The sequence below is a fragment of the Chrysochloris asiatica genome, unplaced genomic scaffold, assembly GCF_000296735.1.
Source record: "Chrysochloris asiatica unplaced genomic scaffold, ChrAsi1.0 scaffold00210, whole genome shotgun sequence".
In the NCBI taxonomy this organism is placed as follows: Eukaryota; Metazoa; Chordata; class Mammalia; order Afrosoricida; family Chrysochloridae; genus Chrysochloris; species Chrysochloris asiatica.
Window position 1 is genome coordinate 5359387 of NW_006408728.1, and position 22015 is coordinate 5381401.

The window sequence follows — 22015 nt, forward strand, 5'->3', positions numbered from 1 at the left end:
GGCAGTGTTTTGTTCTGTTGTGCATAAGGTCGCTATGAATCAATCGGTACTGACTCAATGACACCTAACAACAATCTAACAACAACAATATGATAGAGTAGAACAGCTTCCTAGGGCTTCCAAGGCTATAAATCTTTAGGGGAATAGAAAGCCCCATCTTTTTCCTGCAGAGTGGCTGGTGGATTTGAACCATTGATCTTGCAGTTAGCAATCCAACATTTAACTCACTACACCATCAGAGTTCCTTCAGAAGTGTATGTATAATGTTGAGTGTCACTGAGTTGGTTCCAACTCATAGTGACCTTGTATAGGGTTTCAGAGGAGTGGTTGGTGGATTTGAACTGTTGACCTTATGACTGGCAGTCTGCTGTTTTTCCTACAGCGCCACATCAGGACCCCATGTATAGGGTACATATACATGTATTTGCATATATATGGGGAACACAGTGGCTCCCTAGGATGAGCACTGGACTGCAAACTACAAAGTCAGCAGTTTGAGTCCACCAAGTACTCCAAGGGAGAAAGATGAGGCTTTCTGTTCCCACAAAATATTTAAAGCCTTGGAAACCCTATATAGCATCACCATGAGTTGAAAACAACTCCACAACATTTTAACAACAACAAGTGCCATCAAGTTGGTTCTGATTCAAAGCAACTCTGTATAGGGTTTCTGAGGAGCAGCTAGTGGATTTGACCTGCTGACCTGAGGTCAGCAGTCCAGTGCTTATCCTACAGTGCCACACAAGACCATATTTCCTAAGAAAAATAGGTAAAAACTTCCCAGGTGAAAAAGGGCTTCCATAGCTGAACAGGCTGAAGTATTTGCCAAAAGTCAGGATTATGAACAATGGGATCTAGACTCTGAATGTTGACCAAGACATCATAAATATAAACCTGAATTAACCCTGATTGCCCCTAAGATCATACAATCTAGGAAATCCATCTTCAGATTTCTTAGTCCCCTTGATATTTGTGTGGCACATATACAATATGAAAATGGATCCTAGGGAGGAAAATGGATGCTGTTTTATAAAAGTAAGCTAGAAAAGGCTCGTGTAAAATGGTGCAAAAATACCTATGTAACATGACTGGAATAATCCTCCGGGGTGTTTCTCATGAAGTTGATTGCCATTTCCTCATTAGGGCAAGACCAAGGGCATTATGTAGAGCAGGGGTGGGTGAACTTTTTTCTGCAAAAATTCAAAACATAATTCGCAGGCCAAACAAAATTATCAACTTAAAAACTAGCCTGCTATATTTGGTCAAATATTTCATTAACTCACCCCTAATGTGATGGCTGGAACTGCGACTGCCTTAACAGGGCCTCAGATGATTTTGAGGGCCTTATATGGGTTACGGAGTCCTAGTGTGGCGCTGTGGGCTAATGCGTCAGACTGCAAAGTCGTTTCAACTGCAAGGGTGGTGGTTCAAGCTCACCAGCTGCTCCTTGGACCCATAAAAGGGTCGCTATGGGTCGGAATCCACTTGACAGCACTTAACAACAACAACATATGGCTCATAGGCCGGATGCTCCCAGATATAGTGAGTTGTTCCTCTCCTGTGGCATTCCACCAGTCCCTTCTGGTTCATGATGTGCTTATGGTAACTCTTGACCAAAATTTAATAGCTACATATAAAGAAGAATGGAGATTTTCAAACATGAAGTTCCGACTTCCGACAAGATGGTGGACTAAGCACATGCACTACACATACCTTTTAAAACAAAAATACAGGAGACCAAATGAAAATCTTAGAACCTTGAATTTCAGAGGAAGGTGAGAGGAGTGGAATGTGGGACCCTATCCAGAGAAGCAGCAACACCAGAGCATGGAAAGAGAGAGCACCTGAAGACTCTAGACTCATGGAATGAGAGGGACAAAGTGCTGGCAGCCAGGAGGTAGGCTTACAGAATGTGCCCTTTAGTTGTCTAAATGACTATATATTCCTGAGTTGTGTATGTCCCTGAAAAAACTTAACAATACAGAGGGATAGAAGCAAATACTGTTGAATAATGATGTAAGGAAGAGATTGTAATCATTGCAATGAAACGATTAGTGCAAAGCCACTGTTCTCCCATGTAAACTGTCACTCAATTTACAACAAAAACTTAAAAAAAAAAAATTAAAACTCACACGTATGAAAGTATGCAGGTGCTGGAACTAAAATAAATTATAAAAAGCATTGTTGTTGTTGTTAAGTACCGTGGAGTCGGCTCTGACTCAGTGACCCTGCACAGGGTTTCCGAGGCTGTAAATCTTTACAGGAGCAGAACGCCTCATCTTTCTCCCGCGGAACAGCTGGTAGTTTCGAACTTCTGACCTTAAGGTTGGCAGCCCGACTCGTAACCACTACACTACCAGAGCTCCTTATAAAAAGCATAGCCAACATTTAATAAAGGAGCTCTGGTAGTGTAGTGGTTTATGAGTTAGGCTGCTAACCTCAAGGCTAGCAGTTCGAAACTACCCACTATTCCGCAGGAGAAAGATGAGGTTTTCTGCTCCCGTAAAGATTTACAGCCTCAGAAACCCTGTACAGTGTCGCTACCACAGCACGTAATCACTATCACCCACAATAAAAAGGTAATGGAGGGAATGTGAAGGTGATAACAGCAGAAGCAGCTGAGGGATGAGCATCTGAAGAAAGTTCCTTTGATGGTGGGATCTTTTTTTAGCTCCTCAGTGAAGAGAAGGAAAAAGAGCACTCTCTTGGAACTTCCCCTTTCAACAAAAAGCTCCTATTCTTGAATGCTGTTTGCGCCTATTCATGAAAGTATCTGCCACGGTTTCCTAATTTGAGAAACATAAAGCTTAGCAGGTCCTGCACAAAACCACAGTGAGCATTCCAATTAAGTTCTTTTTTATTGGAAAGAATCATGTATATTCATAATGTGTTCATTTCAGAAATAATTTGAAAATAAAATTAAAAAATGAAAAGCAAAATCATACTAAAAATAAATTATTTATTGCTTAAAAATATATAAAAATGAACATTTATAATAGAATACCAATTTGGATTTAATCTAACCTATAAAGAAAAGTGTAATATATGAAGTAAGGACTTCTAATAGAACTAAAGTCAATCGACCACTTGGTTTTAGTCAGGGGCAAACATCAATCACTATCACCTAATTCAGTAAATTCATGCTGCTTCACAATAAAGGGAGAAACTCAGCACAGGGATCTACCTATACCTCCATGTTAGAAATGCCCTGGAAAGTGATGTACCCCGAGAAAAGGAGGCTATAATCAGTTACAGCTGAAATCAAAGTTCTACGTTCATTATCTTGGAGGGGGTATACCATACGGACAGTGTAATTTTACCAGGTTACATGGAAGACATGTGTTTTGACCATAAAAACAGCCCAAGGAAGATTTCAGTTTTTGATGTGGCAAGTATATTCATGTCCTAACTCCTTAAGGTTTAGGAGTATCTCTGGTCACATGCCCACATTTAGGGTTGAAAGAGGCACTAATGCTCCGATGCCACAGTAACATATGCCTCCCAAATAATGGCAAGATGGCTATCCTTTCCTCAGATGACACTAGCTCATTACCAAGAGTACAGGTAGGGAGGTACTGTCAACTCCAAAAAAGCTGATGCCATAATTTATCCCATAATGGAAGCATTAAGTATTTTTTGTTCCTCTTTAAAGCCTCACTGAGGCAATCAAATTGTTGTGCCTAAGAGACATTTCTTACAGTTCTCTTGGGTTTGAATACTCTGATCTTTGTGAAGACAAAATCAGTTCCTTTAGATTACAATTAGCACTTAGGTTCTATAGTTGAGTTTATCTTCACACCATCCCCGGTGTTTGGCTTCTGTATATACAGATGCAATGCACTGCTGCATGGAATTTTCCATTTGAACTAATTGGAGGCATCCAATGGTTAACTTTTCCCTAGGGGAAAAAAGAAATGTTAAAATCATTACAAGATGGTTGGTCATATAAATAATAAATCTTTATACAACAGGCTAACACTGGAATTTGAAATACATTCTTTTAAAACAACATGGGAGGGAGAACACTTCACCAATTCCTGCTGAAGATCCTGGTTAAATGCTTAGATTCAGAAATAGGCAGACTTACTGCTGACCAGCAAAGCTACATACTTAAAATTAGATGTTGGTTTACTGGGCCAGGTTGAACTACCTAATAATCTTACTCAACTTTCTGAAGGACTCTCCCAAGAAGAGATAGGCTGATGCTGTTATTCTAATCTAAGAGGTAAGCAACACACTGTGGAATAGATGATTCCTTTTTATCTTACAGTGTTTGGGAGCTAAAGAAGCCAAGTTGGCAGGAACCCAAGAGGGGACAGGAAGTTGACAGAACTTCAGCTCATTAAAATTTGTTGCTGGAATAAGTTACCTAGCCATAAAAATTAGCTGATAATCATAAACCAGAGGTAGGGAAGAAGGGAGTAATGCCTAACCTTGTTAAGGCTACTTCACAATTCTACCTAAGGTGAAGCTTTCAGGCCTCTCAATAGCTAGCAGGGAGCCTACAAATTGTGGTACCTATAAGTCATCAGTTAGAGCTGTTGTTGTTGTTGTTAAGTGCCAACCTTGCAGATCAAACCAACTTTGCAGTCCAGTGCATTAACCCACAGCGCCACACCAGGAGTCCAGACCATTAAAACTAGTGTCAAGTTCAAACCTCATGGGTATCCAATTGAACCTACTAGAAAATGGTCTATGTTAAGTTCACTAAGAATACTCAGCATCTAGGTTAATGCACTAAACCTTAAGGTCGGTTTGAACCACAAGGTCAGTGGTTCAAACTCACCAGTTGCTCTTCAGAAATGCTGAGTCAGAACCAACTTGATGGTACTTTGCAACAGCACAATATATGGAGTCCTAGTATGGCACGTAAGATAAGCACTGGACTGCTAACCACAGGGTCACTATGAGTCCGAACTGACTTGACAACACTGAACAACAACAGTACAGTATATGGCATGTTAGGTGCTTAACAAATGGCAGATATTTTTAATTATTACAGTTATATTATTATTTCTCCTTTGGCTTCTAAGATGATTCCAAGCATCTCCACAGTGTTGTAAAGGACCACTAACTATTTCCCCTCACTGTCACCAAACAGTGACATCCTTGATGGAAGGCACAAAGGAAAAATAAGGCAATCAGAACTCAGGATTAGAGGCATCAGTGACAGCAAAAAGTAAATACAACGTATTTTGTGCAAACTCATTTCCTGAGGATGCGTGGTTTCTCTGAGACCAGTGATTAAAACCTAACTTTTGGCTTGTGCTCCCATCATTCTGCTCCTTATATTTAAAGAGCCTGAAATTAATGTTCTGTTTCTGCCAATTCTCACAACTACTCAGAAGATGCTTGTTGGATGGTCCTTCGAAGAGACTAAAAATAGCAGAGATAGCAATGTTTTCTTGAAAACTTAAAAATGAGGAGGTAGTCCCACTTTGGAGAACATGCAGTCCCGCTGTCTCTTGTATATCCTATGTACATTAAACCTTGCTCGCTTTACCAGAAAAGAAAAAAAGAAAACTTAAAAATGAACACCAGCAAAAAGGGCAGGGTCTTATTCCTGTTTATGGCCATCTGTTCCTCATGTGCAAAAACCTCCTCCAGTAACTAGACTTCTGAATCTATGTCTGCCTGTAAGGGCTGAGCTCTGTCTCCTCTTTCATACTAGTAGAGTGTGGTTTCTCTATTCATGAGTCAGTATTCTGGCAAAAGATTATTTCCTCCAGGTTTTGTTTCCTGCAGCAAGTTCTGTCACTACCAACTGAGGAAAATACCAAGTGTTTTTCACTGAGTTTGTCTCAACCTTACTTTTATTATATCATAATGATAGGAATTATTGAGTTCCTATTTCCCACTGGTTATATGCACAATAACAGAGTATTAAATGTGGGAAGTACATTAATATCTCTGCCTGCCATTCTGGAGCATCTCCAGGGAGTCACGACATCTTGGCTTTGTTCTCTTGGTGATGGGGCACTCACAACTGTGAGAGGTAGCCCATTACATTTGTTGGTATTCCTTAATTACTAGGAAGTTATTCTTTTACACTGGACCTATAACAACCATCTATCTGGCTTAGATTAAGCAAAACAAAAGGTCTTTATCTCTTATTTTCCTGATAATGGAATTCTTTTGTATCAGTTATTATATTTCTAAGGCCCTGGTGTGGTGCTATAAGATAAGCACTGGACTGGTAACCATAGGTCGGGAGTTCAAATATACCAGCTGGTCTCAAAACCCCTATCCAGGAGTGTTATGAGTTGGAACCAATACTATGCACACAACAGCAACAACACTTTGTTCCTAAGGAGCCAAAGGGTGCTGTGGCTTAGGTGTTGGGCTGCTAACTGCAAGATCGGTGGATCCAACTTTACAATCCATTACACAGGAGACAGATGAGACTGCTTCTGTAAGACTTATAGTCACTGAAACCGTATGGAGCACCTCTACTTTAGTATACAAGGTTGCTAGGAGATGGAATTGACTCGATGGAAGTAGTCTGGGTATTGGTTTGGAGTTTGGAATTCTTTTCCAAGTGAAATGACTACAACTCCTAAGCCTTTCTGCTACAGAAGTCAAGACTGAAGATTGCTTCTAGTTCTGTAATTCTATTTCTGGTGAGAAAGAGTCATTATTTCCTTTAAAAAATAGAGTTATGTACTATGACAATGATGTTTTCCCACATTACAGTCACATAAATGAAACTATTAAGTAAATCAACTAATCTATATCATGAAGCCTAGTCTAATCTATCTACTATAAGAAAGAATTGCCATGGCAATGAAACAATATACGATAGAACGAATGTAAAACTAATGTTCTCCCATGTAAACTATCACATAATTCACAATAAAACATTAAAAAAAAAAAAAGAAAAGAAGGAAAGAATTGGCTGTCCTCAACACAAATAGTAAGATAAATGCTGAAATGTTTGTCTGGAATATTGCAAAAACAAATTACTTGCATAACCAAGGTGCAAGGATGCCTTGCAATTTCTTGTTAATGTTTTATGTCTACATGCATGCAAAGTCCTGCCTGGGTCCACAGAGGACTTAATTGGATAAACTCAAATTCATAAAATTTTTCAACACTTTTTAAAGTTTAAATTCCTTAAAGACAAGGTGTTTACTTGTTAAATTCTACTACTCAGTCCTTTGTGATCCTGATCAAAGAAGTTAGTAGTGGGAACCAGGCACCATCTAATTCTTCTGGTCTAAGATTAGTGGAGGCTGTGGTTCATTAGTTCTTTGAACTAGTTGTTTCCTTGAGTCTTTGGTTTTTTTCACTCTTCTCTGCTCCAAATGGAAAAAGACCAACAGCTGTAACTTTGATGGCTGCTGCTAAGGTCTTAATACGCCAGTCACTACTCACCAAAGGAGAATGTGGAACATTATGGACAATGTTATGCCAATTGACCTAGAAGTCCCTTAAGACGATGGTCTCTGGCCCACAAACCCAGTGTCTCAACACTCGGAGGTTATGGCTAAGAACTCGTCTGTCAGTGTGTTATACTGTGATGGCTTGCGTGTTGCTGTGATTCTGGAAGCTATGTTGCCAGTATTTTAAATACCAGCAAGGTAACTCAAGGTGGACAGGTTCCAGATGAGCTTCAAGAGGTGAGAGGGACTACTTCCAAATATTTAATCACTGAAACCCTTATGAACAGCAGTGGATCACTCTCAGATGGCACCAGAATATTGAATATTGAAACATGATGAAGAGCTGTAGAATATTGTTAGGTATTGTACCAGAAAATGAGGCCCAGAGGTTGGGAGGCACTAAAGTGTAACTGGGGAAGAGCTACCCCCTCAAAGTAGAGCTGACTGTGATGGCGTGAATGGAATAAAGCTTTCGGGATCTTCATCTGCTGATGGGGAACTACTCAAAATGAGGAGAAACAGTTTTAAGCATCCATTAATAATCAGAACATGGAATCCATGAAGCATGAATCCAGGAAAATTGGAAGTGAGCTGAAATGAACTGGTCACTTTGATTCTGACAACTACATGGCTTACTATGCTGAGAATGACAAATTAAACAGGAATGGTGTCCCTTTGATCATCAAAAAGAATATTTCAAGATCCGTCTTGAAGGACAATGCTCTCTGTGATAAAATAATAACCATACACCTACAAGGAAGATTAGTAAATACAACTATTATTCAAATTTATACAACAATCACTAAAGCCAGTGATGATAAAATTGAAGAATTCTACCAATTTCTTCTGTCTGAAATTGAACCAAACATGCAATCTATATGTACTGATAATTACTGGTGTTTGGAATGCCAAGGTTGGGAAAAATGAGGAAGGAATGGTCGTTGGTGACAGAATGATGCTGGAGATTGCATGATAAAATTTTGTAAGACCAATGACTTGTTTATTACAAATACCTTTTAAAACAACAAAAAAGATGACTATACACAAACCATACCAGATAGAATATACAGAAATCAAATTTACTACATCTGTGGAAAGAGACAGTAGAAAACCTCTGTATCTTCAGTTAAAACAAGATCAGGAGTAAACTGTAGAACAGACCATCAATTGCTCATATGCAAGTTCAGGCTAAACCTGAAGAAAATTAAAACAAGTCCACTGGAGCCAAAATAATGACATTGAAAATATATCCCACCTGAATTCAGAGGTTACCTCATAAGCAGATTTGATGAATTAGACACTAAAAACAGAAGGCCTGAAGAGTTGTGGGATGACATGAAGAATATCACACAGGAAGAAAGCACAAGTCCTTAAAAAAACAAAAAAGAGGGAAAAGACTAAAATGAATGTCAGAAGAGACTGAAACTTGCTCTCCAATGTAGAAATGCTAAAGCAAATGGAATAAATGAAGAGGTAAAAGAGATGAATAGAAAATTTCAAAGGGCAGCTAGAGAAAACAAAGTAAAATATTATAATGAAATGTACAAAGACCTGATGTTATAAAACCAAAAAGGAATAACATACTCAGCATTTCTAAAGCTAAGGGAACTGAAGAAAAAAAATGCAAGCCACAACTTGAAATATTGAAGAATTCTGTGAGCAAAATGTTTAATGATGCAGAAAGCATCAAAAGAAGATGGAAGGAATACACAGAGTCACTGTACCAAAAAGAGAAGTCAATGTTCTCCCATTTCAAGAAGCAGCATAAGATGAAGAGCTAATGGTATTGAAGGAGAAAGTCCAAGGTGCACTGAAGGCATAGGCAAAGAACAAGGCTCCAACAAATTGATATCTTTCAACAAACTGATGCAATGCTAGAGACACTCCGCATGCATGCCAAAAAATTTGGAAGACAATAACCTGGTCACCTGATTGGAAGAGATACATATTTGTGCCATTCCAAAGAAAAGTGACCCATTAGAATGAGAAAACCATCAGGAAATATTACTAATATCGCATGCAAGTAAAGTTTTGCTAAAGGTAATTTTTAAATGGCTGCAACAGAACACTAAGAGAGAATTGCCAGAGGTTCAATCTGGATCCAGATGAGAACATAGAATGGGGGATATCATTGCTGACATCAGATGGATCTTGGCTAAAAGCAGAGAAAATCAGAAACATGTCTACCTGTGCTGTATCGACTAAGCAAAGGCTTGGACACTGTGAATCATGGGCAAACTTGCAGAAAATGAGTACTCAGTAAAACTTAATTGTGCTCATGAGGAACTTGTACATAAACAAGAAACAGTCGTCGGAACAAAACAAGAGAACACTCAGTGGTTTAAAATTAGGGAAGGTGTGCACCAGGGTTGCACTCTTTCACCATATTTATTTAATCTGTATTCTGAGCAAGTAATTGAAGAAGCTGGATTATATTAAAAAAAAAATTGACATCAGGTTTGGAGGAAGACTCATTAGCAACTTGAGATATGCAGATGATACAACCTTGCTTACTGAAAGTGATGAGGACTTAAAATACTTACTGATGAAGCTCAAAGACCACAGTCTTCAATATGGGTTGTAGAGAAAAAAAAAATCTCACCAATGGATCAATAAATAACATTAAGATAAAACAATTACAAACTTTATATGGAAAGGAAAAAGACCCAAGATAAGCAAAGCACAGCTTAAAAAGAAGAATAAAGTTGGATGCCTCTCACTCCCTGATTTCAAAATTTATTACATGGCTACAGTGGTCAAAACAGCTTGGTACTGGTACAATGAAAGGTACATAGATCAATGGAACAGAAACGAGAATCCAGAAATTAACCAATCCACATACAGCCAAGTGATTTTTGACAAAGGGCTTAAGTATATCGCATGGGGAGGTGATAGTCTCTTCAACAGATGGTGCTGGCAGGCAGAACTGGAAAGTGATATGCAAAAGATTGAAACAAGACCTTTACCTCACGCCTTATACAAAAACCAACTCAGCATGGATAAAAGACCTAAATGTGAATCACAGAATTATAAACGCCATCAGTGAAAAAATAAGCACAAATATGAGGGCTCTAATTCAGGGCATACACAGACTATCAAACATTGTGAAAATTACACAAACAAAAGTAGACAAAATAGATGATTGGGACATACTAAAAATTACAAACTTATGTGCATCAAAAGACTTCACCAGAAGAGTAAAAAGGGAACCCACAGAATGGGAAAAAACCTTTTGCTTTTGCAACGACACATCAAACAAGGGACTAATTTCTAAAACATAGAGGAAACTACAACACCTCTACAATAAAAAGACAAATAATTCAATTTAAAAATGGGCACAGGACATGAACAGACACTTCACCAAGGAGGAGATTCAGGTAGCAAACATATGAAGAAATGTTCATGAATACTAGCCATTACAGTGATGCAAATCAAAACAACAATGAGATATCATCTCACACCAGGAATAATAGCAAAGATCAAAAAAGTAGAGGACAATAAATGCTGGCGAGCATGCAGAGAGATTGGGACCCTCCTACACTGCTGGTGGGTTTGCAAAACGGTCCAGCCACTCTGGAAAACAGTATGGTGCCTCCTCAGAAACTTGGAAATAGAAATACCTTATGATCCAGCAATTCCTCTACTTGGTATTTATCCACAAGAAATATGAGCCATAACACGAGTAGATACATGCACACCAATGTTCATAACAGCACGACATATACAACAGCAAAAAGATGGAGACAGCGTAAATGCCCATCAACGGAAGAATGGATAAACAAACAGTGGTACACGCACACAATGAAATATTATGCTACCCTGAAGAATAACAAGGAAGCTGCAAGCCATCGCATAACATGGGTGAACCTTGAGGACAGTATGCTGAGTGAAATTAGTCAGCCACAAAAGGAGAAATACTGCACAGGACCATTAGTGTAAAAACTTAAGAAATAGTACGTACACTACAAGAGTAAAAAATAAAACTATTTGTTGGTTACTGGGGTGTAGGGGGTGGGGCGAGGGGAGGGAGGGGAAGGTGGAGCACATGGTAGGGAATAAACACAGGATACTTTGAGTGCTGGGGGAGGGACGACAATACACAAGAAGTGGGAGGGGAATGGAAGAACAAGGTAGGTGGGAGAACAGTTAGGCAGGTTTGCATGGGCTAAGTGGGACAGAGGTAAATAGTGATGTATGCTCAACCTTGGAACAACAGGGCTCTGGGATACAGGGATTGAGGCATGGTTTAAATGGGTAAAAGAGGGAAATAATGTTAAGATGCTTGGCTGTCATTTAAATCTTGGTTTCCTTTGCCTAATAATTGTAAAATAGACACTTGAGGGGGAGAGAAAGGAATAGCCAGAAACATCAACATAGAAAGCTTATATGTCTCTGTCTTTAGCCTATAACTGATTGGAATACCTAAAACGGGACTAGAACTTGCCCAATGTAGGAGGCTTCCTAAGGAACCTTTGCACTACCTAAGACCATAAGTGAAATCCTGATCCCCATCCAGAATCTTCTGAAGTGGGAAATTTCCACTTGAAAGGCCAAGAAGACCAGCATAGAGTGGCTAGAATAGAAGATACTTCTTGAAGGAAAGACCAGCAAGAAAAATAAAAAATAATGGCGGTCTGATTGACTACTATAAGAACAAGTAAGTTGTTCACCAGGGTGCCATCAATGCAAGTGGTAGGGTCCCCTCAGGGCAAACCCCCTTCCAAGACTGAGAATCAAGGAGAATGCATGATGAGCAGGCATATGGTCTTGATGGTGACCATGCTGGTCTACCAACCAGTAAGGGAAGTGGGGGAAAAACAGCAATGAAGTTGTGAGCTAAGTTCAATAGACTCCTGTCAACCTGGACTGAGACCTGGTTGGCCAGCAGTATGGCAAGACCTGGGGACTTCTGGGCCCAGGGACATGGCCATAGAGGACTAGAGTGGAGAGTGAAGTGTCCAGCTGATATGAAGTGAGGGAAGATACACAAGAACACCCATACTTGCAGATAGTACCCATTTGACCTGGCTTCAATAGCTGGATGATCAGAACTCGAGTAGAGGAAGAAAGAAGAGGGTAAAAAAGAGTAATCCACTACAGTTTGATGAACTTGACCTACACTTATGGATGTAGTGGCTCAAAAGAGAGAACAAATCTTTACAGCGAGGGTCATTCCCACCCCCCTCGGTATACAGGGATGTAATGGATGGGCAACTTAGTCACTGACTACACAAAATGGGGGGTGGGGGAGGTTACAAAGGCACAAAATGACTGACTTACAAGCTTTCAAAAGGAAGCCTAGTTCCAGAGGGTGCGGGGGAAGGTAGAATTGCCACTGAGTGGTTTCCAACCTGTCTGGACAGGACTGGTCAAGGAGATGGGGATAATAAGACTCTTGTGGTTCAATAGTGAATAATTGCCATAAGGACTAATTGTGAGTGTTGCGAATGTAAAGGGAGACAAAAGGAGATGAGTGGTTGATCCTGTAGTCTAGGAGCGGAGGACCCTGGGACCATCAAAGGAGAAGAACAGAGTGCAGGACCCTGTCCAGAGAAGAAGTAACACCAGCAGATGGCTATACTTCTAAGATTTGTTTATTCTTCTGGCAGTCCATGGTACTTTCAATATTCTTTGCCAACACTGTAATTCAAATATATGAATTTTCTATAGACTTCTTTATACACTGGCTAACTTTCACATGCTTATGAGGTAACTGAAAATGTCATGGCTTTGGTAAAGCACAGCTTTGTCCTTAAACTCACATCTTTGCCCTTGAACACTTTAAAGAGGTCTTTTGCAATCTATTTACCAAATTCAATACAATCTGACTTTGTCGGCAAAATGAAGTTTTTGACAAGTTCAGTCTCTCTTCCATGTATCATGATGTTATTCATTGGTCTAGTGTGAAGATTTGTTTTTTAAAGTTTTTATTTTGAATTGGGTGAAGGTTTATAGGCATTCAACAAATTATACATTTTGTTTTATCTCAATGGCAACAATCCCCTCCATGCAACATCAGTTATCCTGACACCAGTTATCCTGCTTCTTCCCTGGAGCTCCCAATTTATAGCTTACAGTTCACAAATGAACAAAGCAAAATATTTTATTTATACTTATATAAAAAAAAGATATATTCAATGAAATGTCTTTCAAAGGGCACATTCTACCAGCCAGCCTCCTGACCACAGGCACACAGCCTTTCTCAGTCCAAGAGCCTAGAGACTGCAGTTACTCTGTCTCTCCATGCCACCACCTCTGCTGTAGCAGCTTTTCTAGATAGGGAGCTCACCCTCCTCTCAAGTTCTTCCTTCTTGGTGGTCCTGCAATCGTCTGTTCTTAAAAGATTAACTACTTCCCCCTTTTAGTTACACATCTTCTACATTACATTTGGAACACTCACAATTACTCACAATTGAGTCATAAAATCCTATCACTGTCATCCCATAGCCCTTTCCACCAGATCCAGCTGGAAAATAGAGAAGCTATTCAGTGGGGATTCTATTTTACCCCTTCAATCTGAAACTAAGCATATTCATGAAAGCTTGTAAGCCAAACACTTCATGCCTTTATAGCTGCTCCATTTTTTGACAGGCAATGTCTGTTTTGTTAAGCTGTGCATAAGGTCGCTATGGGTCGGTACTGACTCAACGGCACCTAACAACAACATCAACCCAGTATACTGAGGAAACAAGCTTGTTCCTTTATATGAAGAATCCTTTAATTTTGGTTGGAATTCTGAACAACTGCAAGCAGTAGCAAGTCAAGTTTGTCAAATTGCACTTGTTCACAGCAGCAAACCTATTTATCTTCCTAGGATTGAGTTCTGGTCAACTAGTCATCTTAACTAGATCAAACAGGTACTAGATGCAACTTTGGGAGTTCACGCACCTCCCTGCACTTCAGATCAGCTGGCCACTTCAATATCAACTCTAACCCTAAGGGGCTAAGTAAGTGCTCAAGACCTCAGGAGTTCACACATCTTCCTTAACTTCAGACAAGCCAGCCCTTCCTCTTCTCTCACTCATATCAAGATCAATGGGAGCCAAAGGAATGTGGTCAAACTCAGACCAAGTCTTCATTGCTGCATATTCCCCACTTCTACCACTGTGAGGATTTTTGTTTTCTGGGGTGAAATCAATACTTAAGTCTACTGTCTTCGATTTTTATCAATACTTCATGTCCTCTCTACTTTCGGCAAGCAAGGTTGTATCATCTGCATATTGTAGGTTGTTAATGGGTCATCTTCCAATTTTGATGCCAAGCTGTTCTTCATATAATCCAGCTTCTTGAACTATTTGTTCAGTATACAGACTAAGTGTGAATAAGAATACAACCCTTACCGACACCTTTCCTGATTTTAGACCGTAGAGTATCCCTTTATTTTGTTCTAACAACTGCCTCTAGGTCTATGTACAGGTTCCTCTAGAGCACAATTAAGTGTACTGGAATACCAATTCTTCACAATGTTATACGTACTTTGTTATGATCCACATAAAAAAGCCTTTGCATAGTCAATAAAACACAAGTAAATACATTTCTGGTATTTTCTGCTTTCAGCCAAGATCCATCTGAAATCAGAAATGGTATCCCTAGTTCCATGTCCTCTTATGAATCCTGTTTAAATTTCTGGCAGTTCCCTGTCAATGTACTGCTGCAATCATTTTGAATTATCTTTAACAAAATTTTATGGCATGTCATATTGATGTTGTTTGATGATTTCTGCATTCCATGGAAATAGTAAACACAATAAAGAAGTGGCAAGAGTGCTGTGACACTGTGGGGATTGTAATCAATGTCACAAAACACATTGTGTAGGAATTGCTGAATGGAAAACCAATTTCCTCTTTAAACATCCACCCAAATAACAAGGAAAAATTTAAAAGAAACAAATATGAATTGTCCTTTTATTTTAGGAGTGAAACAGCATTAAGACAGCATCTGAAAAACTACGATGACAGATAAAGTGACTATGAGAGCTAAATAAACCATAACACTACAAAAAATTGAAAGCACCAAAATGCTAAATAAAATTAAGTTACAAAAGTAGAAATAGTCTTCTAAATCATAGGTATAATACTCCGCAAAATCTTCTGTACCACTGGACTGCAGCAAATACTATCACATTAATAAAACCTAGATAAAAAAGATTCTACTGCAAAAGTATAGCAAAAGATTGAAACAATCCAAGTTAATCCACATGGACATGTTGCTGCTTCAATTTCTTTCTAACTTTTGGAATTACTTTAGCCACAAAGAAGGCTGAAAATAAAAATAAAAAATGAATTTCATCACCGCTTTATTCTCTAAAAAGATCTAGTGGTGTGTGAGATAAGCTGTTTCATGGGAGAAAGATGTGGTAGTGTACTTCTGTAAAGATTACTGCCATTCTGTTCTGCCCTACACCAACACTATGAGTCAGAACTGACTCAACACAGTGGATGTCTTCTCTAAATTGACTGATTATGGGAGTTAAGTAGGTCATTTTCACCAAATCTCAGCTAGGTAGTGACATAGGATAAACATACAGTCAAATGGAATATAACTGAAAGTCTAGAAATAAACTCATACATCTATGGTCAAATGATCAACTATGGTATCAACAACTATGCCAAGACCATTCAATGGAAAGGAGTAGTGTTTCTCAGCAAAAAGTGCGGAAAAAATTGGATCTCCACATGCAAAAGAATAATGTTGAACCCCAACATCACACCATACACAAAAATTAACTCAAAATGGAAAAATGACCTCAATGTAACAGCTAAAATGATAAAACTCTTAAAAGAAAACATTGTTGTTGTTAGGTGACAGCAAGTCACAGTGACCTTTGTAGAGGGTTTCCAAAAAGCAACTGGTGAGTCTGAACTTCCAACCTTGTGGTTAGTAGTCTAGTGCTTATCCTACATCGCCAAACCAGGACCCCAAAAGAAAATGCAACACAGGGGTTTGTAAATCTTCATGGTGTTTCTGTTTTTCAATGGATTTTCTTAGATGTAACACCATAAACAGGCAACAAAAGAAAAGAATAGTTAAACTGAATTTCATCAAAATTTAAAACTTTTGTACATCTAAAAGCACTACGAGAAAGTATAAAGATAATCTAAAGAATGAAGAAAACTATGTGCAAATCATGTATCTGTTAAGTGCCTAATACCAGAATGTGCAAATTGAGTGGCTAGATGTTAATTAAGATGGCCAATTAACAAAGAAACTGAAAGTAACACTCAAGTGTTCATTTCTTTACTTAACTGCAACACTAAAAGCAATAGTAGGCATAAGGTGAGGGTCAGTTGACATGGAACTCAGGCACGGGAAACAGACTCAAAAAGTAGGCCTCCAAATATAAGTGCCTGGGCTAGGAATATGGAGCCCTGCTTCCATGGTAGGGTAAGTACTAGACTGCTAACTGCAAGGACAGCAATTCAAATCCACGAGCTGATCTCAGGAAGAAAGATGAAGCTTTCTGCTTCCATACAGATTTACAGCCTCAGAAACCCTATCCAGGGTAGCTATGAGTTGGAATCCACATGATGGCAGTGGGTTTGGTTTTGGGGGAAGACAGGACCTAGGAATGCAGACACATGTGTGAACACGGATGGCCCAGGAGGAAGAGGGAGGCCAAGTTCTCGACTACAATTCCTCTCAGAAAACAAATTATTTGCCTGAGCACCAAGTATGATGCGGGGAGGACAGCTTCTCCAGATGAGGCCTGGCAACTAGTCTGACTTAACTGCCTATGGCCAAGTCTGAAAGACTGCATACAGGATCCTCATAAATAAACTCTTACAAGCAGCAACAGAAAGATAAACAACCTAATTAAAAGACTGCGCAAAGGACTTGAAGATCTACAACTGACCAACAAGCATAACAAAAAAAAAAGGTCAGCATCATCATTGTTGTTGCTGTGTGCTATTGAGTCAGTTTCAACTCATAGTATCCCTGCATAGGGTTTCCAAGGAGCAGCTGATGGGTTTGAACCACTGATATTGAGATTGGCAGTCCAGTGCTTATTTTACAGCACCACGCCAGAACTCATCATTAGTCCTTAAAAATACAACTTAATTTAATAAATATTAACACAACAGAAATGAAAATGAAAAGAAAACTCGCAAACAAAATGAACTCAGCATAGAAAATTAAGTAGAACAAAGAATCCAGCAGCACCAGAAAGAATAAATGAAAAAATGAGAGCAATCAAGTCATACTTATTGATAATTACATTGACTATATATGGATTAAATGTACCAGTCAAGAGGCATACAGAGCAGAATAAGTAAGAAAACAGGAGCCTTCAATATGCTGTCTACAAGTGACATATCAAAAAGATGGAGATAGCCTAAATGCCCATCAACTACAGAAAATTAGTTAAACAAACAGGTACATACACATAACGGAATACTATAAAATGTTGAGAAAGAATCAATCTTGAAAACATCTTGCAGCATAGTTGAACCTGGAGAACATTATGCTAAATGAAATTAATCTATTACAAAAAAAAAACACACACAAATATTGTAGGAGATCCATGTTGTAAAAAGTTTTTTTTAAATAAAAAAAAGAGGTTTTCTTGATAAAAGAAACAATCTGTATAATGGTATGGGGTAAGGAAGAGGAAATTATTCACAGGCTAGAAGGTAGATACATGTTAACATGGGTGACAGGGCAGGCAATGTACAACAAGAGGGAGGTTAGCGGAGGAAAGATGAAGGTAACGGGAGACAAAGGGAGGAATGCAATAGTTAAAATGAATAGAGATAAATGCTGTTAACTGTTGGTACTGAGGTTAACTGAGGGATTGCAAAACTGACAATCTGCTATGTAAACCTTTGCTCAATTCACAATAAAAAGTTAAAAAACAAGCTAATTTAAACCACAATGAAATACCACCTTCCATCACTAGACTTTCTATTTAAAAAACTAAACAGAAAATAATTGTTGGTGAGGATGTAAAATTAGAACTCTTGTTCATTTTGTGTTAGTGGAAATGTAAAATGGTGCCGCTGCAATGGATAACAGTTTGACAGTTCCTTAAACAGTAATATATAGAAGCACCTTGTTGTAGTTGCTAAGTGCCATTGAGTTGGTTGGTTCTGACTCATAGCGAAACTGGGTAGACTATCAAAGGAGCGACTGGTAGTTTTGAACCACCAACCTTGTGGTTAACAGTCTAGTGCATATCCCACAGTGCTACAACAGGATTCCAACAATTCTATGTCTAGGTAATTGAAAGCAGGTATTCAAACAAACACTTGCTGATGGATGTTCATAGCAACACTATTTTAACAGGCCAAAGGTGAAACAACGCAATGTCTTATCACATTGATGTTGTTGTTGGTGGTAGGTGCCATCGAGTTAGTATCAACTCAAAGTGGCCTTATGCACAGCAAAATGAAACACTGTCCGATCCTGGGCCAACCTCATATTGTCGCCATGCTTGAGGCCACTGATGCTGCCACTTTGCCAATCCATCTCGCTGGGGGTCTTCCTCTTTTTCTCTGGCCCTCCACCCCACCAAACATGATATCCTTCTCCAGCAACTGATCCCTCCCGGCAATATGTCCGAAGTACAAGAGACGAAGTTTGGCCATCCTGGCCTCCAAGGAGCACTCTGGCTACACTTCTTCCAACACAGATCTGTTGGTTCTTTTGGCAGCCCAGGGCACTTTCACTATTCTCCTCCAATATCCTTCAAAATTCTCCTCCATAAATCAAAAGCATCAATTTTATCTATTTATTTACTACAGAAATACTGTTTAGTAAATTTGACCTCATTATTTTTGGTAGTATTTACCAATCATAAACAGTACCAAAAATAATGTGGTCAAGTTTACAAACAGCATTTCTGCAGTAAATAAATAGATAAAATGTATAATCCTCTAGACACATGAAATTATATAATTCTCTAATGAAAATAGAGAAAATAGAAAATATCAAACATCTAAGATAGGTTTTTAGATTTTTTTCCACCAAAGAGTATTTTATGTCTAAAGTTTCTTGCTCAGACCAGACTTGAATTTAATGCAATGGTTTTCTAACTCTAGCATACCTTGGTGAGGTTTTCAAAATATAGATTGCTGGGATCCAGTGCTAGCTAGAGTTGTAATTCAGTGAGTTGTATATGCTTATTGGCTTCAGATATTCTCTCAAAAACTATTTTACACTAATATGTATCATTATCAATCCAGCGGTTTGATAGTATCAAATTAATGTATTCGTTTAGAGTTTTAACAATGAAGCACACTGATAGCTACCTTTAAAACTGACTACTATTAAAACTTTATAGTCACATAGGTATATTTGCAAGTTATAAACAGCAAAACAAGGGAAGACACATAAGGAGAAAACTATCAGCAAACAGCTGCTAAGATTATGTAATAATTTAAAAAGATAATCCCTATTAATGCTGTTCTATCTTTTTAGCTGCTACAAAAGAGAAGTTGCATTTTTCTTCATCATAGATTATTAATAATTTTTTAAAGTATATCAATGGAGCCTTCAAGAAATGTATTTTTAAAGATACAAGATTTTCTGAAATTATTTTAATTAAAGATAATTTGTGCAATAGAAAAATGAGGCTTTCTGTTCCTGCAGATTTCTAAAAAAAAAAAGCTTCAGAAACTCTACACAAGGTTGCTATGAATCAGAACGGACTCCATGGCACTTAACAACAACAATAGTATTTTTAGCTCTCTTAATTGTATCTTTAATTATTTATAATTTTCTTCAATTGGTTTTCTGGGAAACTGACAATGCAATACTTGCAGAGTTTTTTGGGTTTTTTTTTCACTTTATCTTTCTGAATATCACATGAAGAGTTACTGTGTGGGGAGAGGCACAACAATGAATAGGTAAAGGTCCACTTGCTTAGTCTATGGCTATTCTCCATACCAGGTGGTCTTCAAAGCACAGTCTGGGACACCAAGGAACCTAAGGCTCCTTTGGAGTGTCTGTGAAGTCAAACCTATTCTCAAAATCAGGGAAAGACATAATTTGCCTTTTGTACTCTCATTCTCTTGTGAGTATACAAAAGCTTTTCAGAGTCTACATGACGTGATTATCATAAAACACTAAACGCAAAAGCACATGTGATAGGGAAATGCAAGTCAAACCTAAGGTATACAATAAGGTATCACTCCATACCCACTACGATGGCAATTATCAAAAGAATGAAAAATAAAAAGTTTTGACAAAACTGGGAATAAATTGGAACCCTCATTTATGGGGGGAAAGTAAATGGTACAACTGGCTGGGGAAAACAGTATGTGATTCGTCAAAGAGTTAAATTTGACAGATGACCCTGCAATACCACTGAGTATACTCCCAAAAGAATTGAAAAGTGGTTAACAAATTATTGTATATCCTCCAGAGGCTTCAGCCAGATTCAGAAGAGGACGTGGAATGAGGGATATCATTGCTGATGTCCGATGGATCTTGGCTGAAAGCAGAGAATACCAGAAAGATGTTAACCTGTGCTTTATTGACTATGCAAAGGCTTTCGATTCTGTGCATCATGACAAGCTATGGACAACATTGCAAAGTATGAGTATTCCTAAACCCTTAATTGTGCTCATGAAGAATCTGTCCATAGACTAAGAGGCAGTTGTTCGAACATAACATGGGAACACTGAATGGTTTAAAATTCAGAATAGTGTGCAACAGCGTTGTATACTTTCACCACACTTACTCAATTTATATGCTGAGCAAATAATCCAATTTATATGCTGAGCAAAGAAGCTGGGTTCTATGAAGAAAAACGTGGCATCAGGATTGGAGGAAGGCCCATTAACATGTGATATGTAGACGATACAACCTTTCTTGCTGAAAGTGAAGAGGGCTTAAAATACTTACTGATGAAGAGCAAAGAGCACAGCCTTCGGTATGGATCGCTTCTCAAAGGAAAGAAAACAAAAATCCCCACCAATGGACCAATAAACAACATTCTTATCAATAGAGAAAAAACTGAAGTTGCCAAGGACTTCATTCTTCTTGGATAAAGTATCAACATTCATAGAAGCAGCAGTCAAGAAATTAAACAATGTATTGCATTAGGCAAATGTGCTGCACAAGACCTTTTTAAAGTGTTGAAGAGCAATGATATCAGCTTGAAGACTAAGGTGCGCCTAACCCCAGCCATGGTATTTTCAATAACCTCATATGCATGCAAAAACTGGTCAGTAAATACGGAAGACCATAGAAGAATTGATGTTTTTGAGTTATGGTGTTGGAGGAGAATATTGAAAGTGCCATGGGCTGCCAAAAGAACCAACAGATCTGTGCTGAAGAGGAAGGCCTCCAGCGAGATGGATTGGCCAAGTGGCAGCATCAGTGGACTCAAGTGTGGCAACAATAGTTAGGTTGGCCCAGGATCGGGCAGTGTTTCGTTCTGCTGTGCATAAGGTCGCTATGAGTCGGTACTAACTCAATAGTACCTAACAACTACAACTCCAGCCATGGGCTGCCAAAAGAATCAACAGATCTGTGTTGGAAGAAGTGTAGCCAGAGTGCTCTTTGGAGACCAGCATGGCCAAATTTCATTTCTCATACTTTGGGCATACTGTCAGGAGGGACCAATCGTTGGAGAAGGATATCATGTTTGGTGGAGTGGAGGGGTCAGAGAAAAAGAGGAACACCCCCAG

At 38.7% G+C, this 22015-nt stretch overlaps 1 protein-coding gene across 1 annotated transcript in view; it reads right to left on the minus strand.

Moving 5' to 3' along the window:
• Positions 1–3768: 3768 nt before the first annotated feature.
• SWT1 (SWT1 RNA endoribonuclease homolog (S. cerevisiae)) overlaps positions 3769–22015 on the minus strand; it is a 127472-nt gene continuing 109225 nt past the window's right edge. The window contains 1 exon segment of the mRNA XM_006872708.1: positions 3769–3898. Within this exon segment, the coding sequence (XP_006872770.1) occupies positions 3769–3898 (130 nt within the window).